At 37.8% G+C, this 13,523-nt stretch overlaps 1 protein-coding gene and 1 pseudogene across 2 annotated transcripts; both read left to right on the top strand.

The window, feature by feature from the left end:
- Positions 1 to 407: 407 nt before the first annotated feature.
- On the top strand, positions 408 to 1,070 carry LOC309833562 (hypoxanthine-guanine phosphoribosyltransferase-like; annotated as a pseudogene). The gene has a single exon. The product of its transcript is annotated as a hypoxanthine-guanine phosphoribosyltransferase-like (transcript).
- Positions 1,071 to 6,015: 4,945 nt separating this feature from the next.
- TMEM17 (transmembrane protein 17) lies at positions 6,016 to 12,083 on the top strand. Its single transcript, XM_082671811.1, has 4 exons — positions 6,016 to 6,129; positions 9,737 to 9,840; positions 10,001 to 10,114; positions 11,072 to 12,083. Exons 1-4 carry the CDS (start codon positions 6,030 to 6,032, stop codon positions 11,348 to 11,350), a joined length of 597 nt encoding a protein of 198 aa, XP_082527937.1. The 5' UTR covers positions 6,016 to 6,029; the 3' UTR covers positions 11,351 to 12,083.
- The last annotated feature ends 1,440 nt before the right edge of the window (positions 12,084 to 13,523 follow it).

Below are 13,523 nucleotides of genomic sequence, written 5' to 3'. Positions count from 1 at the left end.
CAGGGAATTCTCACAGTTCATTTTAAGGCAATAAATTGATTAACATGTTCACTTTAAAATATTGTTTCTAAACTCTTTATTAATATCAAGTGGAAAGAATTTATACCTTTATTATAGTAAGAGGTAATTTTAAATTATTTAATAACTCACCAAATCAGTTTCTTGTCACATAGGGTAACATGTTATTACCAAACAACTTTGCCTCTGGTCAAAGAGAAACAAATCATTGCACAAGGCTCAAAATTTTTGTGAAAATAAATATTTAGGAAAGTAAACCATAGATGTAATTGAATCCCAGTGAAATACATTCAACAATTATGAGAAGTAGCTATTACTCTGACCATCAAGTTTGGTATAAGAAGTAAACAGTTTAGCCCAAACTGCCCTCAGCCGGCCGGTCGGCCGGCTCTGTTATGGCGATCTGCAGCCCCAGCATCGTGATTAGCAATAATTAACCAGCTTATGACCTAGATTTATTTTGTATACCTAATCATTATGCTGAGGATTTGGAAAAGGTGTTTATTCCTCATGGACTAATTATGGACAGGACCGAACGTCTTGCTCAAGATGTGAAGAAGGAGATGGGAGGCCATCACACCGTGGCCCTCTGTGTGCTCAACGGGGACTACAAATTCTTTGCTCACCTGCTGGATTACATCAAAGTACTGAAGAGAAATAGTGATAGATCCATTCCTATGACTGTAGATTTTATCAGACTGAAGAGCTACTGTAATGACCAGTCAACAGGAGACATAAAAGTAATTGGTGAAGGTGATCTCTCAGCTTTCACTGGAAAGAATGTGTTGATTGTGGAAGGTATAATTGACACTGGCAAAACAATGAAAACCTTGCTTTCCTTGGTCAAGCAGCATAATCCAAAGATGATCAAGGTTGCAAGCTTGCTGGTGAAAAGGACCCCTTGAAGTGCTGGATACAGACCAGACTTTGTTGGATTTGAAATTCTAGCCAAGTTTGTTGTAGGATATGCCCTTGACTATAATGAATACTTCAGGGATGTGAATCATGTTTGTGTCATTAGTGAAGCTGGAAAAGCAAAATACAAAGCCTAAGATGATAGTTCAAGTTGAGTTTGGAAACATCTGGAGTCCCACTGAAATCACCAGTAAAATTATCAAATGTTCTAGTTCTGTGGCCAGATGCTTAGTTGAGATTATTGCATGTAACTTCTTAGAATTTTAGCTGTTGTATTTTAGAAATGCCAGTTGCTGCATTCCCAAACTCTTTATTTGCACTGTCAGCCTATAGACTATCATTTCCCTTTGGGTGGATTGTTGTTTTACTCGTGAATGAAAAACCTCTTAAACCACATCACTATGGAACGAAAATATTGACATTGTATATGTAAAAAACATTTAAAGAAAAGAATATATTAGTTTTTTAACTGGTATTTTACTTTTTAAATATTCAAGGAAGAACAGAAGTGATTGAGTATTGTTAACTATACCACTGTGTGTTCAGAAAAGTAAGAAACAGTCAGTTTCATATCAGTCACAGCACTTAGAAGTATCGTTATGTCGGATAAACCACACGTCCTGGAATTATTTTAGTAGCTTTTAGTAGTATTAACTGTAATTTCCCACTTGTTCAAATTATTTTTGGTGAATCTTTGTCAACAGATTGATCTGTACCTTTTAAATACAGACCAATAAGTTCCGAAAACCTACCACTTTTTGAATTCTTCAACATAAAAATCCTTAAAATAAAGGCTGTCTCTTTAAAAGAGAAAAAAAAAGTAAACAGTTTAACTTTATAGGGTTATTTATTAATCTTTTTTTTTACATCTTTATTGGAGTATAATTGCCTTCCAATGGTGTTAGTTTCTGCTTTATAACAAAGTGAATCAACTATACATATACATATATCCCCATATCTCCTCCCTCTTGTGTCTCCCTCCCAGTCTCCCTATCCCAACCCTCTTGGTGGTCACAAAGCACCAAGCTGATCTCCCTGTGCTATGTGGCTGCTTCTACAGGATTATTTATTAATCTTGCTGGAAATGATTCCCATGATTTTGAGAATGGAGACTCCATACTTCTCTTTAGATCCTTAGTAATAGGTTTAGAATATGGGAAACCCAAATTATACTAGTCTATTGATTCCACAAAAGTAGATTCCCTTCTTTGTTCTGCAGTATTTCACCAATGTGATTGCTTTTTATAAATATTGTGAGAATAAACTAACAGTAACATTTGGAAAGTTTTTCGAGCCCTTTGTGACATGAATAATGGCAGGATTCTTTCCAAACCACAAGTTTTTCCTCTCAAAACCCTTCTCTATTTTTGTACCATCATTTCCTCTTCCTCTCTATTTTTTTTTTTTTGCGGTACGCGGGCCTCTCACTGTTGTGGCCTCTCCCGTTGCAGAGCAGCACAGGCTCAGCAGCCATGGCTCATGGGCCCAGCCGCTCCGTGGCACGTGGGATCTTCCCGGACCGGGGCACGAACCCGTGTCCCCTGCATTGGCAGGCGGACTCTCAACCACTGCACCACCAGGGAAGCCCTTCCTCTCTATTTTTAATAAGATTTATTTCAAACTATGAAATGCATGGTTATTGTAGGAAATTTGAATAATAAAAGTAAAAATACCCATAATTCGATCAATTTTTCCTCCAGAATTTTGATGAAATAATTGCAGTCTGAACAAGATATGTTACATTTTTTTTTCAATGCTAGGAGAAAAATCTTTAAAGGAACTAAAGCACGCAAAAAAAAAAAAGAATTCATGGACACACTCATGGACCATTTTATGGTTAATTACATCCACTGGGAAAGCAATAGAGGTATTGCCTCACAGATACAGTTGAATTCAGAAACTTAAATACTAGCATGATTTCACTCCATTGTAGGTATTTCTTCTTCACTAATATCATTTTAATAGATGTGTCAATGATAGCTATCACTTATAGAAAGCCTTATTTAATGATATAATCTTTACATCAACCATAACAGTAAATTAGCACTAGCCTCACTTTACAAAACAAAAGTTTGAAAACAACCGCATAGCTCTTAGGTGGTGAAGTGAGAATTTGAGGGGATTTGAACACTGCTCTCTCTGCTTCCAAAGGCATCCTTTCCACTACAGCCCAACACCTCACCATGAATATCATAATCTGCTTAACTAGGTCCTGTGGTTGGGCATTTCAAATGCTCCCCCGACCTTTTTTCTTTTTTTTTTTTAACTAAAATCAATAATGTTAGAAGTAATATCTTGGAGTATGAAACTTTGTTTTTATGATTATTTCCCCAAAATAGAGCTTAAAATCTGGATTAGTGTGTTAAAGGCAGGAATATTTTTAAGGCAATTTGTACACATTGTTAATTGCTTTCCTCAGTGAGATTGTTCAAATTATAATCCAATCAGCAGAGCATGAGGCTTCCTGCTCCACTGTGCTCTTTATAAAAATCTTGGTTAATTTAATAGATCAAAATTGACTCTTTGTTGCTAAGTTTAAAATTGTTTTGGTTGCTATAGTTAACTGTGTTTTAATACATCAATTCTCCATTCTACAGAGTGAAGGCTGGCTAAGTCTTTGAACTAGAAATGGGAAGATAGGGAAATGGTCTTTAGACTTTTTATTCCCTTTATTCATTCAATGGTTATCTAGTTCCTATTCTAGGTCAGGCATTGTGCTAGTGTTCAGGATATAAAGATGAAAGCCCATCCCTGACCTCAAAGAGCTTGTGAACTAGCAAGAGAAACAGACATAAATAGACTGTAGTACAGTGTGACTGGCACTGTGACCAAAGTAACACAGAAGAATATGCTTTGAGAAACACAGAGGAGGGCACTTAAACCAGCTTCAGGGAGGTCCTAGAAGCCATTTTGGAGGTGCTGAGGGCTGAGCTCCACCTTGAAGAGAAGCAGAAGTTAGCCAGCTTTTTCCTGACATCTCCAACCAGAATTAATTGCTTCCTCATCTATGTTCCTTTACTAAAATATAGTGTACTTATTTGTTTCCACGTCTCTTGCTTGGCTGTTCTTCTTGATGGGGAGGGACTATATCCCTATTAGCCCAAGACAATGCCCCAAAATGAGTAGGAATGCAGTTAACATTTGTTGAATTATTTTGAAATTCTACCCATATAGTGATTTCCTCCCATACCTTCCTCTTGACATTTATGTAAATATGTGTGGTTTTTCTTTATATTGTAAAAATAATACTGTTCACCACATACCCATCAGAATGGCTAAAAGGAAAGCATGGAAAATGACAAGCGCTGGTGACGGATTTGGAGCAACAGAAATGCTCATACATCACTGGAGGCAGTAGAAATTGGTACAGCCACTTTGGAAAAGTGGCAGTATCTATGAAAGCTGGGTTATACCTCATAAGCCAACAATTTCATTCCTAGGAACAAGTTCAACACAAATACATGCATATGTTCACCACAAAGCATATTTTCACCAAAAGCAGCACTACTGATAGTAGCTCCAAACTAGAAAATACACAGATGCTCATCAGCAGTAGAATGGATAAACTTATTGTGGTACGGCCACACCACAAGGAAAAAGAATCTACACTTAACAATATGAAGGAATTTCACAAGAATAATTTTGAGGGCAAAGAACTAGTGTTTTTTTTAAGCACTTATTGGATGATTACTTTTATATAAAGAATAAAAATAGGCAAAACTATTCTATGCTATAGAAGTCAGGAAAGGTCGGTTAGAAGTGGAGGGTTAGTCACTGTAAGGGAATAGGCATGGAGAGCTTCTGGGGGTGCTGGTAAGTTTCTGTTTCTTGATTTGGGTTTTGGTTACACCTGTATATTCAGTTTGTTCCCTTTTCTGTATATGTATTATACCTAAATAGTTTTTTTTAAAATATGTCTTATTTGAGAGAAAGCTGGAAAATACATAATGTTTAAAATTTTTTAAATCACCCACAATCTACTACCTAGAAATTACTATTAACATTTCGGATTATTTCCTTCTAGTCTTTTTTTGAAGCCGCAGTGCTTGTGCCATCTCCTCCCCTTCTCTGCTTCCCACATATTTACACACACATTTACTAAATTACGTTCATTCCTATTTAGTTTTACTTCTGCTTTTTAATTTTACTTAAATTTAATCCATATTATCAAATATTCAGGGCTTCCCTGGTGGCGCAGTGGTTAAGAACCTGCCTGCCAATGCAGGGAACATGGGTTCTATCCCTGGTCCAGGAAGATCCCACATGCCTCGGAGCAACTAAGCCTGTGTGCCACAACTACTGAACTTGTGCTCTAAAGCCCGAGAGCCACAACTACTGAAGCCCGCGTGCCTAGAGCCCGTGCTCTGCAACAAGAGAAGCCACTGCAATAAGAAGCCCGCGTGCAGCAACGAAGACCCAACGCAGCCAAAAAAAAAAAAAAAAAAAAAAAAAAAAAAAAAAAAAAAAAATTCGTTGCAAGCATGTTTTTAAACTGCTGCAATGTATTCCATCAAATATATATATGTAATATATGGTGTATATATATAAAATATTCCTAATATAATCATAAATTCCTGGGAGAGAGTTGTGTGTGTGGCATGTATATATATGAAATATTCCTAGTATATAATAACATATATTCCTAGAAGAGAGTATGTGTGTGTGTATACATACACACACACACAGACACACACATACACACAAACACGTATAAGCTACTGGGTCATGAACGTTCTCTAAGCTCTGCCTTCATTCTGCATTTCCTTCCAGAAAGCTTGCATCTCACTGGCAAGGTTATTAGAGCTCCTTGTATCACAGTCCAACCCCAGGTCATTTATTATTTTTTTAATTCGTTGTTAAAGTGGTGGAACTTAAAATAGGACTAAGGAATCCGCGGTTTTGCACCTGGCTAGGCGCTCAGCAGGAATGGGTTCCCCCGCACTCCTCTCCCCTCCAGGGAGCCCCACGCCTCGGTCCTGCAGTGCGGCCGCGCGTGCGCCCGGGCCCCCAGCGCCCTCGCCTCCCGGTTGCCGTGGGAACCTCAGAGCACCACAGCGCCCGAAGACGCAGCAGTGAGCCAGTACCAAGGCCAGAGCATGGAGCTGCCAGATCCGGTCCGCCAAAGGCTGGGAAACTTCAGCCGGACCGTGTTCAGTGACTCCAGCCGGACCGGGCCGGAGTATAACGAGGGTCCGGGTGAGTGGCGGAGGCCCAGCGCAGGACGTGTGGCCCTCGGAAGACCTGGCGCGGGTTTTGGAGCGGCCAGATTTTGCCCAGACCTAAGATGGCGGTTTCGCCTTCAGGTGGTTCTCCGCAGTGCGGGAAGCTCCTTGGAGGAGGGGCCAGGCCGAGGGATGGGGCTGAGATGGGGACCAGATACCCCGGCCCCGTAACCCAGCAGGTTCCGGGTTGATGGTGCTGTGACCTGGCCGGCTAATGGCAAACGGGGCGGCTGAGGTGGCGCCGGCCTTCCTCAAAAAAGAATATAAAAGCCGCCTTCGCAGCCCGCGTCCGGTCCCTTGCCCTCCGAGAACGCTGAGAAGGCCGACTTTGCTTTTCCTCTACAGCATTCGCCCTGGCTTTTCTGGCCAGGGTGGAGTGGAAACAGCCCAGGCAATCCCTTCTTTCCACTTACTATCCCCTACCCAGTAAAATATCTTTTCCTTTTCTCCTTTCCTAGCAGAACAAGTACTTTCCACCACAAGTCCATTTTCTGGCAGAAGACATGGAAAGAAATTTTATTTTAAACGCTATCCAATACAGAGTGGCACCTGCCACTCTAGCAACGCCTTCAACAAAACTCGCACTCTCCCTGCCTTCTCCTTCCCATCCCCTATTTATACTTCTTGTCCTAAATCAAGTAACAAAATACCACGATGCTACATCCAACATGACAAGTGACAACGCAGTTTTCTGCAAAACAGTTTCCCTCTCTTAAATCATGATAGACAACATACTGTCAACCAAACCCACGCAGCTTTTATCACTGAACTGTGCTGGGAAATAGAAATCTTTTCCTCTTGTTTGGTTTAGGGATTTTTTAAAGGGGGCAAAGAAAAGTCATTTCCCATCGTTTCAATTTTTCACCCTGATTACTTGCCTGTCCTCTGAATTTAGGCCTGGTCTTGATTTAGGATGTACAGAGAAAAACATAATGTGAAAAATTAGGTTATTATGTTTTTGATTCTAAAGCCAAGGCACTAAAATCTGATGATATAAAGTATCAGGGGTTTTCTGTAAAGGGCCAGATAGTAAATATTTTAGACCTTTCAGGCCGTAGGTCTCTGTGGCAGTCATAGGTAATGGTAATTGAATAGACATGGCAGTGTTCCAATAAAACTTTATTTGTGAACACTAAAGTTTGAATTTCATGATTTTCAGTGTCACAAAATATTATTATTCTTTGATATTTTTTCCTCAACCATTTAAAAATGTGAAAAAACATTTTTAGCTCACTTGCTGTACAAAAACAGGCAGCTGGCTGGTAGTTTGCCCACCCCTGATTTATATTACATAATGTTTTAATTTAAATTCCGTTTACAGAAGTCAATTTGTACTTTTGCAGAATTTAGTAAATTCATGTCTTGTGCTTTCAAGGTTAATTTACATATTAACTTGATTTTCAACTGCATGATGGTAAGTTTGATCTGAAATATAGACATAACTCTTAAGATGCTCATGTACAAAATTCTCAACATAAAAACTTCTTCGCAAAATTTGACTACAGTGTTTGCTCTAAAGGTATTAAAATTTTCAGCTTAACTAATTTATCACTATTTTTCCACATTTTCTTCCTTGTGGATCTGAATTAGGTTTGATTATTTGTACTGTAATTGCAAGCGTGTATTATGACCACAGCTGACCAAGAGTTGTACTATTGTTATGAGAAAATCCTAGGCAAGTGAGTTACCTTCAGATTTAACAGACTGTAAGAATGCATTCCTTTATTAGTGGTAATTTAATAAATGGGTGCAAGCAAAAGTAGACATAATAATCAGGGATATTCTTGGAGCTAAAGGAAAAACCTGGCTGTGAGAGACCATGACTATCTTATATTTTAAAACTGTTAAATGATAGATATAAAATACTCAGATGCGGAGAAAAAGACATAAAAATCTGTTTTTAAGAAATTTATTTTAGGGGCTTCCCTGGTGGTGCAGTGATTAAGAATCTGCCTGCCAATGCAGGGGACACAGGTTCGAGCCCTGGTCCAGGAAGATCCCACATGCCACGGAGCAGCTAAGCCTGTGTGCTGCAACTACTGAGCCTGCGCTCTAGAGCCCACGAGCCACAACTACTGAGCCTGTGTGCCACAGCTACTGAAGCCCACGCGCCTAGAGCGAGAGCTCTGCAACAAGAGAAGCCACCGCAATCAGAAGTCTACACACCACAACCAAGAGTAGCCCCCGCTAGCCACAACTAGAGAAAGCCCACGCACAGCAACAAAGACCCAACACAGCCAAAACTACATAAATTAATTAATTTAAAAAAATATTTATTTTAGAGCCTTTGTAAATTCTTTCATTTAGAGCAGTGGATTTCAAAATCTATATCTGCTCTTAAATTGTTGGAATTTAGTCAAATTGAGGATGCATTTGTAGGGCCCAATTTAAAAAATCAAATTCTTAATTTAGGACCCTTCTCCCTTATATGAAAGCAAAAGATACTATGTAATCAGCCTTAGATAAATGAAACTCATGTATCATGAATGGCTACACTGGTAATGCCCTTATAATAGTATGTTTTCATTCATTCATTAATGAATTCATTAATTCATTCTTTCTGCTTATGCATATTTGGTATTTTCCATGTGTAAAGCAAGATGCTAGGTTCTATGAGGGCCTCAAATTTGGGTAGAATGTGGGCTCTGCTTACAATGAGCCTGTGTATAAGTAAAAGAGAAGGAAAAAGGACTCATATTTATTGAGTGCCTACTAAGTGCCAGGCATAGTGCTAAGGTGAAGTAATTTATATTATCTTTAATCTTCACAAGCAACCTGTGAGGTAATTTTAATGTTACTGTTTTACAGGTGAATAAATTAAGGCTCAAAGAGGTTAAATAATTTATTCCAAGTCCGGCATCTAGAGTTCTGAGGGAGTCTGGGGGGCTCCGGGTTTACTTGGACTCCAGAGCTCATTGTCTCTTCAGTAACCAGATTGTGTCTCAAGTGAGGGGAGTGTGGCTCTTTGCTAGCACTTCTTACACATAGACTAGAGTGATAAGTACCTAGAGGGGAAAGAAATTTCTGCTGGAGTGGGGGAATGGGATCAAGAAAGGATTTATGGAAAAAGTGGCATTGAATTGGATATGAATGAACAGGTAGGATTAGGATATGCTGAAAAGGGGTGTCTGTTTAATTATAATTTGGGGAGGTTAGATTTTGCATGAGATTAGTTTATATGTGAGAGATTAGTTGTTACGTATTTTATGTGTTCATTTCATAGGCTCTTTACACAGAACTCTACAAAGGAGGTAATGATTATTATTGTTATCTGTTCAATAGGATTCGTATTGATATTCCACATTTAATTTATACCAGTAGTATGCAAAAAAGTCAGCAGACTGTAATGGGAAAATGATAAAGTAATTGAAAAATATGAAACACACCCCCAAGTAGCCAACATAGGAACTAAATAGTATTATGATGACTATTTCCTTTCACTGTCAATGATTATAAATAGGCTTAAAATTTGGAGTTTCGTTAAGCTGCTGCTATGGTTATTAATTCTAAGGAACTAAAGGACGTATAGGGCAGAGACCAGGGTTAAGAGTTTGTTCCTTTTCTCTCTCTTTCTTCCATAGATAATGAAATGGTTTCCAGTTTGGCATTGCAGATGTCACTTTATTTTAACACTTATTTTTTCCCACTTTGGTGGGTGAGCAGCATTACGATGCTTCAGATGAAGGTAAATCTACACTTTACTACTTCTGCTGAGGTCTCTTCTGCCGTCCCTAGCATTGTTACATTGTCAATAAAATTAAAGTTCTTCATATTTTTTTTTAATCTCAGGTCAGTCTTACTATATGTGAGATTTTATGGACATGTTTTTTTTTTGTTTTTTTTAGTATTCAATCTTGCCTGATTACTACAAATTCATTGTGGTCACCGTTATCATCCTAATAACCTTAATTGAAGCTATCAGGTTGTATCTGGGCTACATGGGGAACCTGCAGGAGAAGGTAGGCTCTTCTTTCCTTTCTCTCAGTGCTACACATAAATGCAGTAAGATTTTCCTAACAAGGAAAAGGCAGTGAGATGGGATGGAAGGAGCAAAGGCCTGTAGTTAAGGCCTAGCTCCAACTTTACCACATCTGTCACTGTGGTCTGTTTGCTTAATCTCTTGAGCCTTGGTTTCTTCACATATAAAATTGGGGAAATATTTACTTCACAGATTTGTTAGGATTAAGTAATTTATATAAAGTACCTGAACATAGCAAACACTTAAGAAGTGATAGTTTTCCCTCTTCTCACCAGTCTTGAAAATACTTGGTCAATTAAACGTGATTATTTAGATCCTGAATAAGAGAATGGGGGGAAATGATAAACTCATTTCCTCTGCAAGGCTCATGTTTTCTGAATCATCATGCTGCCTAAGCATTTACAGTTACCAGAATTTAGGGATAATCCCTAAAGATTTCTGTGTTCTTTCAGGCCCTTCATAAGGACCTGTCCCAGCCTGTCCCACTGTATACTGTACCAAGTATTTCTTGCTTTTTCCTAATCCAAGCATCCATTCCAGGTGATGTGTTGTTTCCCAGTCATACTCATTCCACATCTTTGCTTACTTAAGTTCTTGCCTCTTCCTCCTTCTACCCAACTTTAAAAGCCTACCTCCTTGAATTCTGTCTTTTACCTACCCTACTTACCCTCTTATTTCTTGTAGCATTTAGTCTATAATGCTAAGTGGTGCATTTCATTATTCACTGTAGTATTCTAGGACTGTCCCATAAGTAAGTTTTCTCTTCCAGTCTAGACTGTAAGTTTTCTGAGGACAAGGACCATGTTGTATTCCTTTTGATTTACAGAGCTCAAAATGTACGTTCACCGTAGTGCCATCAAGTAGTATCACTTGCTTATTGATGCAAACAGAAGCCTGTACTTCACTGATCTGATACTCATCATGTGTGTCATTGCAGGTTCCTGAGCTGGCTGGCTTTTGGCTTTTGAGCCTTCTATTGCAGTTGCCTTTAATTCTATTCTTGCTCTTTAATGAAGGCCTAACAAATCTGCCCTTAGAAAAAGCAGTACATATCATCTTCACTATATTCCTTACTTTCCAAGTTGTTTCGGCATTTCTTACCCTAAGGAAAATGGTAAATCAGTTGGCAACTCGTTTCCACCTCCAAGACTTTGACCGGCTCTCTGTGAGCAGAGGAGACATGAGAAGAGTGAGATCCTGTATAGAAGAGATTTGACCCAGTGCTGTTGAGTGAAAATCTGAAAGATCATTCTAGAAAACTTCAGGAATTAGGAAAACACCAGAGGGCTAGCACGAGAAAAAGGATAAAGCAAGTGTTTTGAACTGTATGCTCTCTGGCTCTGAAATTCCAAGGTTGGGGGCAATGATAAGACTCTTTGCACATCACATGAAAGCAGTAAATCAACCCTAAAGCCTACGTGTTGTCTACCTGATGTCAAATATCTGAAATTTTTTGTTGTTGTTGACTTTTTCAGGTGTGTAAAAACCTGTATTGGTGGCATTACATCTTTACTATAATATTTCTAGTTAGTACCTATAACTAGAAATGTGTATATTTCTTTTAACCTTGTTGGCTATCTATGTGTTGGCAGTATGTCTGAAGCACGTGGAAATGCTTGTCAGTATTCCGATGTATTAGACTACATTTGTAAACTAAGACACCAAATTTTCATGTCTGCTAGGGTCTTAGCTGTTATGCTGAGGTTAAGAAGAAAACAGGTGGATTATCATGCTATTTAAGAAATGTTTTTATTCTAAAATTGTTACTTTCATAAAACCGTGTTCAGGGACTTCCCTGGCAGTTTGGTGGTTAAGACTTCACCTTCCAGTGCAGGGGATGCAGGTTTGATCCCTGGTCGGGGAGCTAAGATCCCACATGCCTCACGGCCAAAAAACCAAAACATGAAACAGAAGCAATATTGTAACAAATTCAATAAAGACTTTAAAAATGGTCACATCAAAAAAACTTTCAAAAAAATAAATAAGTAGATAAATAAAACCGTGTTTGGTATTTATGGCGGTGGTGTGTAAAATGTCTTTACAATAAGGTATAAAATATTTATGTTAAAGTATCTGTAGGAATCATTCCTGTCTTGTACAGTTCTTTTGGGCTGTGGGTTTGTTATTTTTATTACAGAGTTCGCTTGGATGTATCTGAACATTATTTTTAAGTGACTATTGGATTGTCTTAAGGGATATAATGTTTTCTGTCCTATAGGGAAATGTGCCTTTATAAGTAATGTATTTTACTGAGAGATAGTTATAGCTACCTTAAAAATCATTCTTTCTAATTTTCCTGTTCTGTAATTCATGCTTATTTTAGGACTTCCATGCTGTGCCTTATACATTCTTATATTGCTTAATTTTTGAAAATTTTTTTATTTCCCACTCTTAATCACACCTGACCAGTCTATTTATGCTCTTTCTATTATTATATATAAAGTTCAGTCAAATTTTTCTACCCCCATGCACTGGCTGATTAGCCTTTCCCCTATACCAAAGCTGTCACTAGGTATATTCCAATAATTTGAAATTCAAAATAGAATTGTGTTTGGATAGTTTACTAAAACATATTTGTTGTGTTTGTTTCCAGATAGGAATAGATAGGTGAGTTTATAAGAAAATATAAAATAAGAACACTAAATCTACATAGCAGATAAATTAAGGGGATGATGAAGAAAGAATTTTCTATTTAATAGTTGTTTCCAGAGTTTTATTTTAAATATCAGAGCCTCTGAAACATTTAAACTTTAAGGTTAAAAGAGTAATCACTAAAATGTTAAGAGTGATAATCAAAAATTTTAACAACTATAAAAATTGGGGGAAAATGTATTCAATTTATTAAAATTTTAAAAAAATTTTGCTCTAATAGCCATATTGCTTAAAATACAGATATAATAAGGATGGGAAAAAAGAAACTAAGAAAATCCATTGAGAACATGACCAAGTTATTTGTTTTTTGTCTAAACAATAAAACCATGATTTTGTGTTAGGCTGAACCAATATTTTCTTTTGGAGTATAGCTGGTTCCCTATGTAAGCATACGAAAATCAAGATAGATATTTGATTTTGTGTGTCAGCACATTTGGAGTTTAGGCAGTCCTTATTTTTACTTTATTTGAATAAGTTTGCCCATCCTTAATTCCAGTTACATCTTCCTCTTCAGGGTTCACAGCACTGTTCTGAAGTTTTCTAGTTAGGACATTGAGCTTCACAAACACTTTGTCTTTCACATATTTTTTTTTTCCAGGGTTTTTTCCTAATTATAGACAAGGTGGATGTGAATTTCTGTAAATCGGAATGATTTTTAAAAATTGGATTTTAATCAACATATGTTTGAATGCCTAGTTTGTACAAGGAAGAGTGGAGAGTTCATAGACACATAAATG

The sequence above is a fragment of the Grampus griseus genome, assembly GCF_964374135.1.
Source record: "Grampus griseus genome assembly, chromosome: 15".
NCBI classification, from domain to species: domain Eukaryota; kingdom Metazoa; phylum Chordata; class Mammalia; order Artiodactyla; family Delphinidae; genus Grampus; species Grampus griseus.
Note: the sequence above shows the minus strand (reverse complement) of the source record. Positions and strands in the feature narration are given on the sequence as shown.

What these genes read in the sequence shown, in the direction of transcription:
- TMEM17 (XM_082671811.1), top strand. Translation starts at nt 6,030, where the DNA reads ATGGAGCTGCCAGATCCGGTCCGCCAAAGGCTGGGAAACTTCAGCCGG. An exon ending in TTACGATGCTTCAGATGAAG is followed by an intron (nt 9,841 to 10,000) that starts GTAAATCTACAC and finishes TGTTTTTTTTAG; the next exon opens with TATTCAATCTTGCCTGATTA. An exon ending in TGGGGAACCTGCAGGAGAAG is followed by an intron (nt 10,115 to 11,071) that starts GTAGGCTCTTCT and finishes GTGTCATTGCAG; the next exon opens with GTTCCTGAGCTGGCTGGCTT.